General features: G+C 44.8%; 1 protein-coding gene across 1 annotated transcript in view; it reads left to right on the top strand.

Moving 5' to 3' along the window:
* The window catches only part of LOC144773698 (uncharacterized), a 142,647-nt gene extending 128,521 nt beyond the window's left edge, over window positions 1-14,126 (top strand). The window contains exon 7 of the mRNA XM_078658844.1: window positions 14,019-14,126. Within this exon, the coding sequence (XP_078514970.1) occupies window positions 14,019-14,126 (108 nt within the window). The remainder of the gene's footprint in view (window positions 1-14,018) is intronic.
* The last annotated feature ends 5,919 nt before the right edge of the window (window positions 14,127-20,045 follow it).

Below are 20,045 nucleotides of genomic sequence, written 5' to 3'. Positions count from 1 at the left end.
CACTTCACAATGTGCGGTACTATTCTGATGAAGAAGCCTTTACAGGTCACAAAATCATGCATATGACCCTGGACCAGCCCCCAGAGACACTGAGACCAGCTGTAGTGATGCTCAAGACAAATGCACAGACGAGGTAAATAATGAAGATCAGAAATACTGTTCTATTGTTCAAAACACCATGAGGAATATTCCATTCACCGCTCTGCGTTCCAAAAGATTTAAATGCTCCTAAGAATATTTGTTTTATTTAAACATTTCCATAGCAAAGCCTTGACGTCAGTGTGAGAAGGTGGTCTGTTCTAGTGGGCACCTTGCATCAGTCCAAACAACCCTTATTGATGATAGGTTAAAGTCAACCTTTATAGAAAGCTATCCTAGTGGTAGCTGTGGAGAGCAGCCTTCAGGCTAAGTCTTGAAGGAATGTAAAGCAGCTTGTTTCAACAGTCTATAATCTCTTGAATGATCAAATGAAAGGAGAACCGCACAAGGAATATATATATATATATCTATCAAATATATGTATTCATTACTAAACACTCTCTACTAACCTCTTTCTGAGATTAGAGAACAAGATACACAATATTACAGCACTAGAATAACAGTAAATAGCACAATACACAGCGGGCTCCAGGGGGAGACCAAACCATTTAGTAAGAAAGTGGTATAACAACAACGACTTGATTATACAGTGCCTAGAGCACGTAGAATGGCTGGGACCCCAAGCAACCACCCAAGGTAGTGACACAGGAGACCCAGGGGGATGACTGCAGTGTGAGAACACAGCAGCGAGCTCCGTACAATCCTATAGGAAAGTCACAGTTGGAATTTTAAAGATCAAGGACACTTCAGAGAGGACTTGGAGTAAACCCTTTTAGACTTAGAAGGTTCTAAGGCCAGCACCCATGTGAGCACTGGAGTTCTCGTGTTACCTCAACGAGGGAAGTTGGGGGCATAGGTGCCAAATAGTGTTGGGAGTCGTCGCTGTTTTCAATGGTGAGTTGCTGAAAAGTGCTGCTGCCATGTAAAGGAAAAGTGTCCGGTGTGATCCAAGCCTGGATTGGAGCAGAGAAGTACCTGAAAGCAGAGGGGACACAGTCTGGGTCACTTCAGAGTGACCAGGGGCACGTTAGACGAATGCCCACCGATGTCGGGTGTTTCAGGAGCGATGAGGTGAAGCTTCACTCCACTGCCACGGGGACCTTGAGATGTCGACGATGACCAGAGTCCACAGGCGATCTGTCCCACGAAGGATGTCGAGTGCTGGGCGGTGTGGTAAATAAATAATTAAATACCTGTGCTATTTTTGACAAGATATACTAATAACAGATAGCTCAATAAATAAGAGTCAAGATTCGAGGTAGCTAGAGTTTGCAGGTTTTAATATAGCATAAAGGACAGGAACAGGACAACCTGCACGGGAATAGGATGGCAGGGCCTGGCAGGGGGGCCCGACAGCTGCCGGGCAGGATCTGGGATGAGCGCGCTAACTTTTAATAACAGTGCACAAGTATATATAGTTAAAACAATTGCATTGCAGTACATACAGTAGGCGTAGTAGTGGGTGGAGTTTATAGCAGTCGCGAAAGATAAGGCAGAAAGTAGGTGTAACAAGAGGTGTGTACATAGACATGTGATGTAAACGTAACAGAATATGTCATAAATGGGGCGGAAACATGGAGGGGGCTACCTAGGGAGCCGGGACCTCTAACCTAGTGGTGCGCGCAAGCTGGCAATGACGTGTTACTAGGAGGAACTGGGGGCTATGACTTCTGCGCTAGAAGAGGAGACTAAAGTCTGGAGAGTCAGAGCGACATGTACCTAAACACTATCTAGTATCTGATGTTTAGAGAACATGTTGATAGAATCCAAAAGTTATCAGGGCAAAGGCTAACAGACTCTAAGACTGGTGCATGCATTATTCTACATGTAGTGCGTGTTGAGGAATATTAAATGACCATTAATACAGTCTTTCTCTTACATGGAGACGTAAAGGCTAGACGATGACTGAAACTATTGATGCGATTCAGTAGCTTAGGAATGCAGAGAAGGAGGGCTGGACTGATAACTAGAATCATAACATACTCTTGGCAGACTGACAGGCAGAGCCAGGCCGAGCCGGGCACTGTGAGGCAGGAAGTAAGTGAAGGGTCAGGAATACAGGTGGGGGCTGCATCGCTCCTCAGCGAGGGTTCAGGAGACAGGAGCTGAATCTGGTGTCCGGGCCCTTTTGAGGCCTAGAAACGGGGACTTTTACTGAATTAACGTGCACACTGTGAAACGTGGCAACGTAACTTTACATAGGCCTAATACTCGTAGCTTTCACGAGAACTGGAAACTGGCATACTAGAGTTGGACACAACTAGAATTGCGTCTTTAATCGATCATAAGGGAATACATATGCATATTGATCATGCACATATAACATAAGATGGGGAACACGTAGGGACACAGAACATGGCAAAATTTACTTTTCCACATTCCCTCCTTGTCACTACGTTTCCATCAGGAAACATCAATATTCATGATACCATCTATCATTTCATACAGTATCATTTGCTCGTCTCGAATTTGCTTGGAACGGGATTTAGGACTAGGACTAAGACTAGGAATACAGGATGTAGCACAAATGCCGCAAATCGCAGGGCCACATTGTAAACAGAGGCAGCAACTGAAAATGATCATTACTGCTATACCTAGGAATGACAATACTTTCCATCCCCAGGCAGAAATTATACTCCAGAGCCAACCGGACCATGTCCAGGTGCCTGGATTCTGGTGTAACTGATGGGCAATTTTATGAAGTCTGGTTATAGCTGAATAAACAGACGGCGCGTTATTAGGAATGAAAATGCAGCAACTAGATCCGATGACTCTACATGCTCCTCCTCTATTGGCCAGTATGACGTCAAGAACGAGACGATTTTGGAGCACAACAAATCTCATAGCAGATTGCTCTTCGGTTAAGTTACCTAGAGCAGAAGTAGTCTCATTCACTACTGCTTCAAGGGTTCTGGTTAACCTACGGATTAGCTTACTATTCTGGACAGGGCCTATAAAGAAGAAGAATCCTTTATTAAAATCTTGATACTGTTCTAGAGTAGTTTCAGTTTGATCGACAATCGGGGACTCGATCTCCCTTCTATGTCTAATGTGTACTAGATGTGTGTTTCTATGATAATCAGATGGGGCTAGAAAAACTGGTGGCAGTAGGAAGGCAATGTAACGCGTTCCATCGCAATCGAGGGGCAGACGAACATATGCGGTCTGACCACAAACAAAATATGAATGACGTGAGGCTTTGAAAATAGATTTCCCACTGTCACTATACTTGACAATAGTAGTACAATCACTATGTCCTACATGTGCAGAACCATTCTTTCGGACACATAATTCGCCTTTGACTGGTAGTACTGATATAGCAGGCAAATCTGGAGTAGTATCAGACTGAACATTCAGGACCATAAAATTCGAAGAATAATTACCTAAATTATAAACTTCATTTTCTAGATCTAACCCTGTTCTATGGGTGAGACCTTGCTTGTCTGGAAAACATGTACTGTTCAGAAGGGACATATCAGTTGAGGATGACGTTAACGTGGACCATGCTCCACACGAACCATTATGTGAAAATGGATAAGGAAAGAGTGGCAGAACTCCCTTCGGTGTCTGGAAAGGGGGGAGTCAACCACACACCCAACAATTAGTGGCATTGCTGGTTTGGTGTGAATAGTGTAGCATTCTGATAAATGTATTATTGCGCATAGCAAGACGATAGGATAGCTCGTGAGGAGGCAGATCACTAAATGTGTGCTCTACTGTAGCATTAGAAAACTTATTTACATGAGAAATTGGAAAACATAAATGCAATGCATAACTTGTACAGGTAACCATTAAACTCAGAAATAGAAGAAAACATAGAATAACGATACATCTGATAGAGTTTTGACTAACTCTCTCACTATGGGGGTCTATCTTATACATGTCAGAAACCTGTCTAACCGTTTCACCCGAGGGGGACTTAGACAATTAAACTGGCTGACTTATTTTACTAGACCGGAGCTTCTGTTTATACTCCTGCTGCGGAGTTCTTTCTAACAGAGGAACTTTTAGTTCTGGGTTTGAATGAATGTCTGATTTAGAGTCTGGTTTCAGGCAGTCTTTAGAAAAGGAAATGTCTGTAGAAATGTCATTAAAAGTCTTGTTTCGGAGTCCGTGAAATTTCTTGACATGAGACAGATGGACCCAACCCTTACGGCCCTCCAACTTCACGGCCGTACGGGTGGTCAGAAGGACTAGTTTCGGCTCTTTCCAGCGAGGCTCCAGCGGACTTGAACGATCAAAATTCCGGACCAACATGAGGTCGCCTGGAATGACCTCATGTGGTTTCACTTCGGTATTGTCTGGAAATGCGGCGGCAACCTGTGAACGACAAGAGTGTAGGGCAGACATCAAGGAAGCTAGGTAATCTGTCAGCATATTACTGGAAACATCTGTAATACTTCGGGGTCTAGGTGTACCCCACATATTCGGGGGGCGGCCGAATACGACCTCATAAGGGGACAGACCTGATCTGGAATGTGCGACCATGCGCATATAAAACAGAGCGACCGGCAGAGCTACTAGCCAGTCTACACCTTTCTCTTTACATACTTTGGCGATGCGGATTTTTAATGTCTGATTATGTCTCTCTACGAGACCTGCTGCTTCAGGATGGCGTACACAATGAAACTTCCACTGGTACCCTAACAGAAGGGAAACATGCTTCATGAGTTCAGATGAGAATGGCTGGCCGTTGTCTGAATACACGACCCTAGGGAGTCCATAACGAGGGAAAAATTCACGAACCAGCTGCTTGGCAGTGGTCGCGGCTGTGTAATCTGGAACTGGATATGCCTCTGTCCACCTGGACAAAGCGCATACAACTACAAGGACATACTTGAAACCTCGGCATCGCTCCATCTGAATATAATCCATTTGGAGGACTTCAAAAGGGTGGTCAGGAGGCTGGAATCCCCCTTGTTCCACCGGGACACTTTTACCTGGATTGAACTGGCAACATATCATACAGGTACGGACTTTCTGCTTGGCTGCAGCTCGTAAATGCTTGTTGAACCAAATGTTCTGGATACTGTCTAACATAGCTTTTTCTCCTAAATGTGCAGGACTATGTGCGGTATTAATAATGACTTGAACCATTGAGTCGGGGAGAAACCATGTGGCTTTTCCCTTCGTCAACCATCCCTGATCAGTCTGGACCCCTCCTTGTTCGGACCATTTCTTGATTTCATCGGGAGTAGCATGTGACTGGATATCTATGACATCTTGAGTGGGGTCCTTAACTGTCATACATGTAGTCGGATCTGGAGTGTGTGTCATGTTAACTGGAATGTCTGGAGTCTGAGCTGTAAGCTTGGCTGTTTGGTCTGCTAGATCGTTACCTTGGGAAATAATGTCAGTAACTTTCGTATGTGCTTTGCACTTCATGATAGCGATAGCTGTCGGTAAATGTATTGCTTCTAACAGAGCTTGTATAAGGAGACCATGCTGAATCTTGGTTCCATGAGAAGTCATGAAACCTCTTTCTTGCCAGAGCACTCCAAAGTCGTGTACGACTCCGAATGCATAACGTCAATCTGTGTAAATGTTAACTTTCAGGTTCTTGGCACGTATGCAGGCTTGGGTCAGAGCAACTAGCTCTGCTGCTTGAGCGGACAGAGTGTCAATACGGTGTGTCTCAATAACTTCAGTTTCAGTAGTCACTGCATACGCGGCTACTAGATCTCCTGTACTTGTTCTCATACATGAACCATCCACATAAAGTGTCAGGTCGGGATCTGGTAATGGAATATCTGTCAGGTCTTGTCTTGGCTTTGTCATGGTGTTAACTACTTCCACACAATCATGTGTGGCAGGATTTGAAGTAACTGACGGCAACAGTGTAGCAGGATTTAGAACGTTGCAGCGTCTGATTTCTATGTGTGCTGGAACAGTGTCAATTCATAACCTGTTAAACGTGCAATTGTCAAGTGCTGAGTCTGAGTTCGGTTTAAAAGAACTTCCACGGAGTGTGGAACTTGTACTGTCAGGGAATGCCCTAACACTATGGAATCACTTTGTCTGATAGCTAGCGCTGTGGCTGCAACTGACTTGAGGCAGGCAGGCAGAGCCTGGGCCACTGGATCTAGTGTGCTTGAAAAATAAGCACAAGGCTTGTATTGTCCTGCTTGATCTTGTGTGAGAACAGATAATGCTGTACCTTCACGTTCTGTGACAAAAAGTGTAAAAGGCTTACTGTAGTTCGGTGTTGCTAGAACAGGTGCTTGACATAAGGCTTTCTTTAATTCATTAAAAGCAAGTGTATGTTCAGATGTCCAAGGGAGGACAGTCGATACGGCTGCCTCCTGTGTCGTTAACTGTATCAGTGGCTTGGCTAGGAATGCATACTGAGGAATCCATTGTCGGCAATATGAAGTAAGGCCGATAAAAGCTCGTACCTCCTTCTGGGTTTTGGGCTGAGGAAGACTCGCTATTAACTGGATACGGTCAGGTGTCAACTGCCTACCCCTCTTGGACAGTAAGTGGCCTAAATAGGTCACTTGCTGGACACAGAATTGAAGCTTCGAAGGGGACACCTTCTGCCCCATCTCGGCTAGGAAATACAGGACTGTAAGTGACGCTCGCTCGCAGTCAAGTTCAGAACGGGCTGTGATCAGTAGATCATCGACATACTGGAGCAGGGCAGTGTCAGTTGGCATGTGAATATTGTCTAGTTGTCTCTTAAGTGCTTGACTGTAAATGCTAGGACTTTCTGTGAAACCTTGAGGAGCTCGTGTGAATTTATAGCTCCTTCCATTTAAACAGAATCCGAAAAGGAACTGGCTGTCTGGATGAATGGGGACACTGAAAAATGCATTTTTGAGGTCTATGACTGTGAAAAACTTAGCTTCAGAATCAATGGCTGTCAATAGGGAAGAAATATCTGGAACAACTGGGTACTGGGGAATGATACATTTATTAAGTTCTCGAAGGTCAATCACTAATCGATATACTGGAGGTGCATTTGGATCAGTACGTTTCATGACTGGAATGATAGGAGAATTACATACATTGGAGTCAGTTTCTACAACCACTCCTTGAGCAATGAGCTCGTCAATAATTTTGGATAAGGCTGCTACAGCCTCAGGTGGCAATCTGTACTGTCTGATTCGTGGTAACACTACACCTGGCTTAAGAGTCACACGATGGGGTGTGATTTGCATAAAACCAACATCAGTTGGACCTTGTGCCCATAGATGCTGCGGGACATTCAGTAATCTTGGATCAAAATCACGTAATACATAGTGACCCTTAAAGTCACGTAAAAACAAACGTATTCCTTCGGGGGAGCAACAAATAACTGCACCTAATTCTTTCAATGTCTTAATACCTAACAAATTTTCTGGACATGATTTCGTAAGTAACAGGTCAGTAGTTCGGGACAATGGACCTACTTCTAGAGTAACTGGTTTGGAAATCTCGTTAACTATTGGCTTTCCTGAAAATCCAAGGGAAACATTTCTAGAGCCTGAGAGCGGAGCCCCTGGAACCTCGTCATGACTGATAGTAGTCCTACTTGCCCCTGTATCAATCAGAAACTTTCTGTCTTTCCCTAATACTTGACTGTGAACATAGGGACCCTCTTGATCTACAGGTATCTCGATGAGAGGCAAGCCTACCTCCCTCTCTAGGCTGTTTCATGAATACTGCTGGTACTCTGGATACTCGGACTGTGCGTACTGGTACATCTGTTGTGTAACATGCTGTGTTGCAGCAATAGGCTGCGGTGCTGTAACTGTCTGTGGTGCATTCTGTGGTGACTGAGAAGTCCGTGAGACTTGTTCTTGTCTAGGCGGACGTGGTCTTTCTTTAGTCTTACCGGTAGCTATGTTGTGTTTCAGAACTGCACACTCGTTTATAAAATGGCCTGGCTGTTTACAATAATTGCAGGTCCCTTTAACAGGAACTGCAGGATGACTGGCTTGATTCGTACCCCTCTTCTGACTGTCTTGAGGAACAGATTGTGCAACTAATACTTTCATTTTCGTGTCTTTCATACGTTTCCTTTCATGATCTTGCTCTTCCCTGATTCTATTCTGGTGATATTGAAGCATCTGAAGCATTTGGGACGGAGTATTAGCTTGCCAGGTACTCTCGACTTTCAAAACTCGGTTTTTAACTTGTGGACTTGAATTCTCGACTAGTTTAGTAACAAAAAGATGAGGGTATGACTCACTACTCGTCTTCAAACCACTGTTAATGCTAAAGCATTTCTCGAATCTAGAATAAAAATCACTAGTATCTTCGTCTGGTTTCTGTTTACAGGCTGAGATTGCATCCCAGTCTTCCTTTTTCGTGGCTAGTAATCTTGGCAAAACTTGAATTAATAACTCTGGCAATTCTTTACATTTGTCTCCTAGACCGGTACCTGGTACACGTGTATTTTCTTCAGCTTCTAGAGCTGCCCAATCTATCTTTTTCTCTCCCACCTCCCATTCTTTTTCCTTGACTTTTTCATATGTGCCCGCAGGCAACAGGACCTTTAGCATTTTAATTATATCTGGATACGTGTATTCTCTCATACGGAGCATGTCTTTTAATTCACGGTGGAACCCTGCTGGATCTTTATCATGACAGGGAATTAACTTTTTCATCTCTAAGAGTTCCATCTTTGTAATCGGGGTGTAAACAAATACTCGTTGCATTTCACCACCCTGTGTCCTAACTGGGTGTACTTCTCGTAACGGATGCTGTCTGTCTATGTAAAACGGTTTACTTTCTGGAGGTGAGACGTGAACAAAATGCGGATTCAGAAACGTTCTGTATTTGTGGCGCTGTTCTAGAATGATACTAATTAAGTCGGTACCTAGACCTTTCCATCTATACTGGAGTAGCTCGTTCAGGACATCATGTAACGGACCTGGATCGGAATGTTGACCCTCATACAGAGTGATGAGGTGCTGGATCATATACATACCCACCAGTCGCTGCTCGGCTGGGGGCAGTTTCAGAAACATCTGTGCCACTATTTCGTCTGGAAAAGTGGTAGAATCAGTAGCCCATCGGACTGCTGATCGGGCTAGTTCTTGTTCATGCATGGTACTAAGTTCACTATAACCGATTCGTGATTTCAGAATGTGATCGGTAGCTTGAAATACTTGCTCTAGAGAACCTTGTTCTGGTGCTGGAAGAGAGATAACTTTCTTGTGTTCTAGACGTGAATGTCGGTCGGAAAGTCTAGTTCTACCTACATACGCTATTCTGGAAGTATTCTCGTCGTCTACCTCTTCGGTAGGAGAGTCGTCTTCTTTCTCGCTTACTTGTGCTGCTTTGCGTTTGTCGTGTAACCTTATTATTTCCTTACGAATTTTCTTGTACATACTCTCTATACAACTGAGTGTCCTGTGTCTTCCCTCGGCTATATTATCACTCCACCTTGTCAGGACTTTAATTTCAGTCGGATCTTTAGTCGGATAATCTTGTTCCCTTATTAAACAATTAATTAGAAACTTTAATAGCATGAGCTGGGTCTCAGCTTTCCTTAGAGAAATAACTTCGCCAACACTTTCTGGGTCTGTTCCTGTACGAATGAAACGATATATTCTGTCTAGATCTTCTTTCATATTCGGTAGGGTGTCCAAATACTCGGTCACCCGTCTTACGCGTAATGAATATATAACCATACTATCATCACCTGGGACTGGATCATAACGGCATTCGGTAAGAGCTCGCCTGATATCTGCAACGGACTGATGTTTGGGCGTACGCTGTAACGCACGTTCATGTAACTCGACTGATGTTACTCGTTTGTGTGGCAGCGGTGTTCCCGGAGGACCTCCTCCCGCGGCCCCTAAACTGGAATCGTCGACTGATACTCTTCGTGTTGGCAGAGTGACCAGTGTAGCGGGTACTTGTAATGTAGGCTGGACCGGGGGTACCGTAACGGGTGCTGTAACAGGTGCCCCGGTGGCTGGAGGAGCAAGAATTACATTATTTACAGGAGCTGGCGGAGCAGGATTAGCATATTCTGGGACTGTGTCGTCCAAATAGGACGAGAGAAAAATATCAGCTGCGGTCGGTTTGTGACGTAGCTTGGTCGGAACTAATGGCGGCGGAAAATTACTGGATGCCTCCGGGGTTGCTTTTGGCAAGCCCTCGGCAAGAAGAGGGTACATACCCTTAATAAGGGCATTCCTCTGTCTGTCTGACTGTTCGGTTTTAACTCGTTCACCTATTTCAATTAATTCCCTTTCTTGGGCTCTTTCTGAGGATTCCCTACTTAATTCTGACTTTCTGATTTCTTTTTCGGTTCTTTTATGAGATTCTTTGCGCTCTAACTCGATGGCATCTTTCTGTGACTGTCTGGCTTTCTTTTTCCATAATGCTTCTTCTACTCTCATGATGCACTCGGCATCCCATGTGCCTGATACAGGCCATCTATACTTTTCCTCTAATTCCTTGGTGTACTCCACCCATAAATCTAGATATAATATGGCACTTATGCCATGCCTCTGATACATAAAATGACCTGGACTGTCCCTAGGAGGGACAGGAACTGCTTCCTCGAGCAGACCTTTTCTAGTTTTTAACTGATGTAATTTTGAAAACAAAGGCATAACTAGGCTGGGGTTCGGACACAATACAATACACAATGAACACAATAATGACTTGAGACTGATCACTCATACCACGACATTGAAAAACACATGAAATAACATTTAAAAATAACAGTTCCGACAGAAACATTACCTGGAATACTTGAGAACAGAAACGCATGAATTTCTCGAGAACAGAACTTACTAGAATTACTAGATGCACTGCTGAAACAGTACGAAACATACCGGTCCCATAAAGAGACACGTCAGGACCCGCATCCACCTAGGTGGACACTTCGTGTTGGATTTGCGTACCCAAACCCACGGACCAGAGACAAATTAATTGACCCTGTCTAGATACTACCCCAGCAATGGTACTCACCGGGCAGCAAGAACGGAAGGCCTCGGACTGGACTGGACTGCTACGACGACGGACTACGAACTTCGGACTTCAGTTACGGGTGGGCCTCCGGATACCTCGGACCTTGGACTCTCGGCTTGGGCTCTGGTCGGGACTCGCCGCGTTCCTCCACCGCCTCGTCTGGATGCTGGACCGCAACCTCCGTCTCCTCCGTGGGCCTGAGGGATACTTGAAGCAGAAATATCTGCACGTGCATGGTATGGTTCCGTCACGGCTGCAGAGGGTCAGGGGGCTTGCGTGGCTTCTCCGGCGCGTGGGGAAAGGGCAAGTCCCTATTCGGGCGCCATTTATGTGGTAAATAAATAATTAAATACCTGTGCTATTTTTGACAAGATATACTAATAACAGATAGCTCAATAAATAAGAGTCAAGATTCGAGGTAGCTAGAGTTTGCAGGTTTTAATATAGCATAAAGGACAGGAACAGGACAACCTGCACGGGAATAGGATGGCAGGGCCTGGCAGGGGGGCCCGACAGCTGCCGGGCAGGATCTGGGATGAGCGCGCTAACTTTTAATAACAGTGCACAAGTATATATAGTTAAAACAATTGCATTGCAGTACATACAGTAGGCGTAGTAGTGGGCGGAGTTTGTAGCAGTCGCGAAAGATAAGGCAGAAAGTAGGTGTAACAAGAGGTGTGTACATAGACATGTGATGTAAACGTAACAGAATATGTCATAAATGGGGCGGAAACATGGAGGGGGGTACCTAGGGAGCCGGGACCTCTAACCTAGAGGTGCGCGCAAGCTGGCAATGACGTGTTACTAGGAGGAACTGTAGGCTATGACTTCTGCGCTAGAAGAGGAGACTAAAGTCTGGAGAGTCAGAGCGACATGTACCTAAACACTATCTAGTATCTGATGTTTAGAGAACATGTTGATAGAATCCAAAAGTTATCAGGGCAAAGGCTAACAGACTCTAAGACTGGTGCATGCATTATTCTACATGTAGTGCGTGTTGAGGAATATTAAATGACCATTAATACAGTATTTCTCTTACATGGAGACGTAAAGGCTAGACGATGACTGAAACTATTGATGCGATTCAGTAGCTTAGGAATGCAGAGAAGGAGGGCTGGACTGATAACTAGAATCATAACATACTCTTGGCAGACTGACAGGCAGAGCCAGGCCGAGCCGGGCACTGTGAGGCAGGAAGTAAGTGAAGGGTCAGGAATACAGGTGGGGGCTGCATCGCTCCTCAGCGAGGGTTCAGGAGACAGGAGCTGAATCTGGTGTCCGGGCCCTTTTGAGGCCTAGAAACGGGGACTTTTACTGAATTAACGTGCACACTGTGAAACGTGGCAACGTAACTTTACATAGGCCTAATACTCGTAGCTTTCACGAGAACTGGAAACTGGCATACTAGAGTTGGACACAACTAGAATTGCGTCTTTAATCGATCATAAGGGAATACATATGCATATTGATCATGCACATATAACATAAGATGGGGAACACGTAGGGACACAGAACATGGCAAAATTTACTTTTCCACAGCGGGGTCGGTGTCCGGCTCGGAGTCCAACAAGCCTTGTTAACAGTAACCCACGCGGTGAGAGTAAAAAGGCTTCGGTGAGGACCAGCAAGGCCCTGGTGACTCCCCGAGTGATGGAGAGTTAGGGCACTTCTGGAGCAACAAGGTAAGCCCACTAAAAGTTACAGTACCCTTCACAGGGACCTACAAGTCAACAGACAAGGGAACGTGAAGGGACCTCGAGAGGGATCACTAAATACCAGCCCAAGGGTCACTCGTGTAGTAATCTTCAGTGAAATCACTGCTCGGCGTCTGGACTACAAGTAGCCGATAGCACAACCTCAGGGATCACCAAGAAGCATATGCTGCTGCAAATGTGCACGGTGTCCAGGGGTTCGAGTTGCGCGGTTCCCACAAGGACTTTGGATCTCAGGTTTGCTGACAACATGGATTGGCCTTGGGGAAGCTTGGAAACCCACCTCCTGTGTTGCAAAGTCTTTGGAGTCCCTCAGGAGCTGCGTAGTTGCAAACCGGAGAGATGGGTCTTTGGTGCCTGCCTTGCAGGGCAGTAACTCCTTTACTCCAAGGGAGATTCTTCGGTTATCCAACGAAGTGTAAATAGTTGAAGTTCTGGGATTCTGTAGCAGAGTTTCATCCAGGTAAATCTTAAGTCCTGTTGCCAGGGGTTCCTACTTTTTACCCAAGGAAGGGGTGGGACAAACTCTGGGGACCCACCTTTGGGAGGGTCAGGACAGAGGGATGGCTACACCCATATCCTTTTTCCAGGAAAACGGGTTGCGTTTAAAAATAAAAATAAAAAGATTTCTTTAAATTTTTTAAGAGCAGGCAGTGGTCTGTGGGACTGCTGCCTGCTCTGAAAAAACATTTGTGCTCCCATTCACAAAGGGGAAGGGGCCCCTTAGGGACCTCTTCCCATGTGAGAATGGGTTACCACCTACTTGAAGCAGATAATAAAATGTGAATGTTTTGCAACCATATTTCGGTCACAAAACATTCCTTCATTCCGCTGCATTTTGGTATTAGGAAGGGACGCCTTGAACACGCCCCTTCCTGATACCGAATCAGTATTTATTAACAATTCCAAATTACGATTCGGTAATATGTTATCAAATTGCAAATTGAAATTCATACATATCAGAATGCATTTTACCGGTCGCAAACTTTGAATCGGCCTGTTTGCGACTGGTAAAATGCATGATACGTGTTGCCAAAGAGTCCCCCTCCACCAATGATCACTGTGTCTGAGTCCAGCAGTAGTGTCTAGAGGAAGTGTAGGGTGCTGGTCACAGCTTTGGATGGAGTCTGCTAGGTGCCTGAGCTCAATTGTAACAACAAGCCAGATGTATATCAGTAACACGAGGCTCAGTTCTGGTGTGGGGGGTTCTGCGACGTCTGTCTCCATGCTGTCACCCATACCTCTTTGGCTTCAGATAACAACCACTGTTCTGTCTCCCTTCTTATGCCCCAGGATGATGACGTAGAAGAAACCGAGATGGATGCCGAAGCTACTCCTGGAAGCCGGAGTATGTCAGAGGTCTGCCTGCTCCCTCCGATCCCTGAACTGACGCAAGCCTGAGACACGTGCAAAAACAACACCTGGGTGGGTGCAAAGAACACCACCCGCCACAGAGAACACAAAACACTGAGGCAAACCAAAACAAGAAAAACAACGACAACATACCTAGCAGTAAATGTCAAGCGGTCAACACCCTTCTAACTGCGATTAATACATCTGTCCTTTTCACTCATATTATGTGTTTCCCAAATCCTACAACAATAATATCTCTCTGTCAGCCTCTAATAGTGATGTAGGGGCGAGGGCTGGTGGAATGCCCTCCAAGCACATCTGAGATCAGACAAATCAGAAACAAATTTCAGACAAAATCTGTAAACTTACTTATTCTAGCCCAATTCTAGTTACGCAAGGTAGTAGAGCAGAGGTTGTTACCAGCGTTGGGAGGCCCATCGGGTAGCCATGCGCTATATAAATCTTGGTGAATACAATAGAGTAGAATATGATAGGGCTGACTGACTCCCTGGAAAGAGAGTCAATCTGATTATGGGAGGAAGAGTAGCCCATGTGACTGGAGGAAGGGAAGCAGCAAATACCACGCCCGCCGAACAACACGTTGCCTTTGCAACACGGGCCGAACAACGAATGTGGCTTGACCACACATTCCCCTTATAACGCAAGTCGTTACAACAACATGCGTTAGGTAAAGCGGCGTTGGACTTTCTCTACTGTTGCGGGGACTGGAGTTGGAATAGTAAATTATACCATTGCAAAGTCCAGAGCATTCCCAATGCCTGTAACAACTTACGTTGTAAATGGAATGCGTGGTTTAGAAGCAGTTGTTCCACCCGCGTTGTTAAAGAACATGTGGAAAAGGAAACAGTGGTTGTGTCGTACAACCCTAGAGGAAATTTAAAATTTAAATTTAGAGGAAATTTAAGCCAGAGACTCGGGAATGTCCTGAAGAGCTAGTTCTCCAGATAAAGGAGAATTGATGTGCCCTGAAACCACAGGACCGCCCTGTGTGCTCACTGCCGTAGGGAGACCCACCGGCACTGAGCTCAGGTCTGGGGGGCAGTGCCATGTACCCTATATCCTAATGCAGAAAAAAAAGTCATAAATCCTTGATTGTCCGGCATACCAGAGTGGATTGCGGAAATTTGGGACTAACCATAGGGTTCACAGAACGTCCACACCCATGTGGGCAGAGTTTACGATGAGCGTCACTTTCTTGGCCTTCGCCTGCTTTTCAACCTTATGCAGGTGCAGAATTAGGGAAATTTATTATTTAAAGCATATCTTCTGAATAATTTTTTAATTTATAGAAATCAGTTGTTGGCCAAATGTATTTTTCTTCTAAACTCTCCTCTTCTTGAAAGAACACTACACCTCATCCGGTAAATAGAGAACGCTCTCCCTCAGAACCCAACAATCTCACCTATAACCCCGCTCGGGCTACCTGTGACCCTCTGCAATGCCTCACACCTGGGTTTATAGTTCACAGATAATACGTACATGCTTGCATGGATAGGCTTTCTGATATCCCTTACACCTGCATGTTTCAGGTGAAAGATTTGTAGTAAAGGTAGGTGGATTGTTACAACGTCCCTTGCATTGCATGGTCCTACCACTATATCACCAGGGCATGTTTAACATATTTGTATCATTACATCATCTACCACTTTATTGAACCTACCCGTAATGTTTTAATTCTGATTGTAATCATATTATTAACCTGTTTATTGATCTCTAAATGTAATTTATTAATCTGCAATGTATTTATTTTTGTAACCTAAATCAAGCTTGTTTTTCATAGATTTGTCATTATTTATTCTTCACATATCACTTTTCTTTAAATGTGTTAATATCTATGGTCTCTTTTCCCATCCTCTATAAAACCTTAGGGGTGGGAAAACAGACAAACTTCTTGAACAAAAAGCTGGACCTCTTTGTGACAGAGCTTCATTTGGAAACTGACTTAAGAACTTAAATATTTTAATTGCCCACAAATGATTTTGGTAGTACCTAATTAAAGTAGCAATTTGTCTTTTTATTCTGATGAATCCCTTTATCAAAGACAGGACAGGACTCTAAACGTAGAGAATTTTAATAGCATTTCTGGGATAGCCAAGCCACCATGACACCCACCAGAAAGGTAACACGTTTCTGCCCTGCCGGGTCTTCTTCAGGTCTGTCCTCAGTCCATTTACAATATTTTTAAGTCTTGCTACAGACATCCTTAGCTATCTATTGCAAGAGCTGTTGTCATCAATATGCCAAAAGAAGTATAAAACAAATATAGACTTAAAGTGGCCTTGGGTCAGCCCTCTTCAGATATTGCCTCTTCATGGCTGCTGTTGCTTGGATGATCTGTTGATAAAGGTCATGGCATTTTGAGGATGGTTCCCATTGGCCTTTGGTGAGGTCCTTTTATTATCCTACAGATTCCACATGCTAAGTAGTTTACAGTTGAGGCTCTGGTTTGTGTTTGATGTATTTACCAACATTTTACTTTCTGATTTACTGGTTGACTCCTTGCTGTTTGGATGCTTACACCGGCTAGAAAATAAAGCCACTTTGCAATTCCCTCTTTGCCTGTGCGCATTAATTTGTTTTAGTTTCATGTCATGATAAAATGATTCTGAATTTGCAGTTTTTTTGTTCATAAAATACAGATGTGTGGACTCAGAGCCTTTCTTAAAAAGCAACAGGAATCATATCCCTTTGTCAAAAGTAGCTTCTATGCAGAATTTGGCTGCGTATGCTTTTAAGATCAGCATATACAACACAAACATCATCTTTCTCAATTCATAACACTTTTGTTTGAGGGTACAGCTTAACTCTGCCAAATGCATATTATTCGTATCCCACAGAGGAATGATGAACGGAGTGGGAGGAAAGAAGTAAACCTTTTTGGAAACATGCCCCTAGCGGCGAGCTGAAGAAGGATGGCTGGTCGAGGAGGTTGGCAGGACAGCCAAATAGCCTTTTAAAGTAGCCACTGCCTGACCTGGCTGGTCAGGAGATAAAACCACCCACAGGACATCAGAAAGGAGGGATGGAAAAGGATTCAGGCCATCTGACTCGCACCATTAACAAAATTTGTTCAAGCGACCATCATAAATGGATTTCGAAGCATGTTTTCTGGCCGACCGGAACATGTCCAGAAGACCATCTGGAAGATAACACACTCATTCTCCACGCACGACTGTGGACGAAGGACCGTACCCTCCTGCTGCAAAGCGGATCCACCCTGTGTGGGAGTGGAAGAAGTGATCGAATGGTGAGCGCCCGGTCTTTGGAGATGAGGACCAACTTTCTTGATCCTCCCACACCGTTCACGAGACTGTCGACAGCAGCAAAACTGGTGCAGTTGCCATTAAAACCAGATGAACATGAAATCATCCCTAGGGACCCATACAGAGGGAAGTTTATGGCACAAAAATGAGGACACTTCCTGTTCTGGTTTGTGGAGAAGAGATCCATGCATGGACAGCCATGGGATGTCGTTATCACTCGTGGTTCTCCATTGAGAGGACAAAGCATTTGCTCTCACACTGAGGAAACCCACATGATAAGACTCTACAGGGAAAGTTTATGGATGCTGTACCTACTGCTGCAGGTAAATTGCCTCCCAACACAGGGTCCAGGACCCCACACCATCCTGTCGTGGACGGTGGTGGTGTTGTCTGACAGTGTGTTAAAGCCTGCTCCCTGATATACAAGAAAGAAATGCCTCCAAGGCAAGGCAGACCATTCACGGCTCCACCGCGTTAATGTGCAGACGCTGCTCCGACACAGACAGAAGGCCTTACACATTCACATCATCCAGATGGGTACCCCAGTAAACAACGTTTACCACAAATCTTTCTCCCCGCAAGGAATCACAACGTAGTCGATACAACGACCGCGTTGTGATTCCACATACCATTACTCCGCAAGTCGGAACAACAACTTGTGGAGGAGGGGGAGGTGTTGGATTTAAAATTCAACACCTTCCCTATTGTCCGCACAGACTGGAGTTGGAATAGTAAATTATACTGTTCCAATATTCAGCGCCCACCCTCCGCAAGTCGTTGTTCCGACTTACGGAGTAATGGTATGCGGAATCGGAACGCAGTCGTTCTAACAACCACGTTGTGATTCCCTGCAGGGAGAAATACTGCAGAATAAGATCATACATTCGGGTACCCCAGTTCAGCCAGGAGGTATCCGTGACCATGGTAGCATGTGTGTGTGGAGGTTTGAAGGGGCGGCCCAAATGTTTGGAGGGATGTACCCACCAGTGCAGATCTGGAGAAACTGACCGGAAGATCTGCACCAGAGCCAAGCGCTCCCTTGATGGGGAGGCCACTGTTTTCTCAGGCACAACCGAAGGGCCCTCATCTGCGGTCTGTTGCGCGGCACTAACGGCATGCACAAGGACCTGGGATCAAGCAGGTTCAAGAGTCCTGGACCGATATGTGTGTCTGAGACAGAAATATTGGAAGCCTCTGTAGAACACCCACAACCCTCTAAGGAGGAGTAAAAGCATTGATATGGTATGTCCTGGCCTGCCCGTACGAAGGTTAATCTCTGTGTTGTGGCAGGTGGGCATTCTGATCTGGACTATAAGGCCCAACTCATGGAGGAGAGCCACTGTGGCATGAAGATGTTTTTATCACACCGCGCTGGGGACTTTGCTTCCACCAGACAGTCATCCAAACATGGAAAGATATACACTCCTGACCATCACAGTGAACCTGCCACAAATGGCAGCCCATTTATAAAGCTATGTGAAGTGGTAACCAAAGGTGATCAAAGAAAACAGCAGGCCACAGGTTGATGGCAGATCTGTAATGTAGGATCTTCATAAGAGACCTTATCCTTCAGTTAGTAGATGCAACTGCTATCTATTTCAACACTAAACATTCTACACTGGTCATATTCTATTAAAGAACACAAAGGTAAATGTGTCAGGAACAGGAAGGAAGGACTAGGAAGTTATAAGAACACTATGTCGTGCAGTGCTCAGTCTGAATGTCTGATGGTTCTGGGAGCCCCACAATGAATCTCAGGTAACATCTGTGGTGAAGAAACCTGGAAGATGGGTGTCCAGGAGGTTTAAGGATGCCAACTATTCCCTGCAGTGATGCCAAGCCAACCTTGGCTCAGGGACAGCATCTTGAACGTGTCTTGCTGAATTGCCAGGCTCAAGAGGTCAAGGCTGAGGCTCATCCTCAAACCTCTATCCTTCTTGCTAAACTGGAAGCAAAGGGAGTCAAACCATGTTTCTCTTACTTTAAGAGGCACTATTTCTCCGCCCCTTTGTCAGGGCCTCGGTTGCTTAGCCCCCCCTTCTTGAGTTTCTCAGGAGCCTTACCCTAAAGCCTGCTAAACACTAAATACTGGGATTCCCCGTTTACCTTGACAAAGAAGTAAAACAGACTAAGAAGGAAAAAACAAGAGTTGCTTTCCACTATGTATTCTTTATATTCAGGTAAATGAAATGAGATAAGTTGGGTCAGGCAGAAAGCAATTACATACATAACACATTACTCTCTAAGATTCATTAAAGGTTTCAACATCAGAATCAAAGCTACAATTCTCAGCATAATACGTATTTAGAACACTGTTCAATTCACAGCAATAGTTAGGTACTAGACATTTCTTATACTGAGCAAATAGGAAATCCAAAGGTAATTTGAGACTCAGCCTTCCTCTGATAAATGCGTTTCTAAACTTTAAAAACGGAACCAGAAACTAAAGCCAGTTTGCCAATGCCACTACTAAGACTTAAGTCCAATAATCAGGGTTCGGTAAAGTAAAGTCCAAAGAATGACAGAGGAAACGCCCTTCGCGTTCCCCCTCTATGAGCCTCTTGAAACTGTCACCAGCCGGTAAACAGAAGTTGGATAAATCCTACCTGCGTTTTCTGCAAGCGGATTTTCGCGGTAGTTTACTACCATTTAAGCAGAAAGCTGGATAGCTGGAAGCCTCTTC

Source organism: Lissotriton helveticus, chromosome 8 (assembly GCF_964261635.1).
Source record: "Lissotriton helveticus chromosome 8, aLisHel1.1, whole genome shotgun sequence".
Classification (NCBI taxonomy): domain Eukaryota; kingdom Metazoa; phylum Chordata; class Amphibia; order Caudata; family Salamandridae; genus Lissotriton; species Lissotriton helveticus.
Note: the sequence above shows the minus strand (reverse complement) of the source record. Positions and strands in the feature narration are given on the sequence as shown.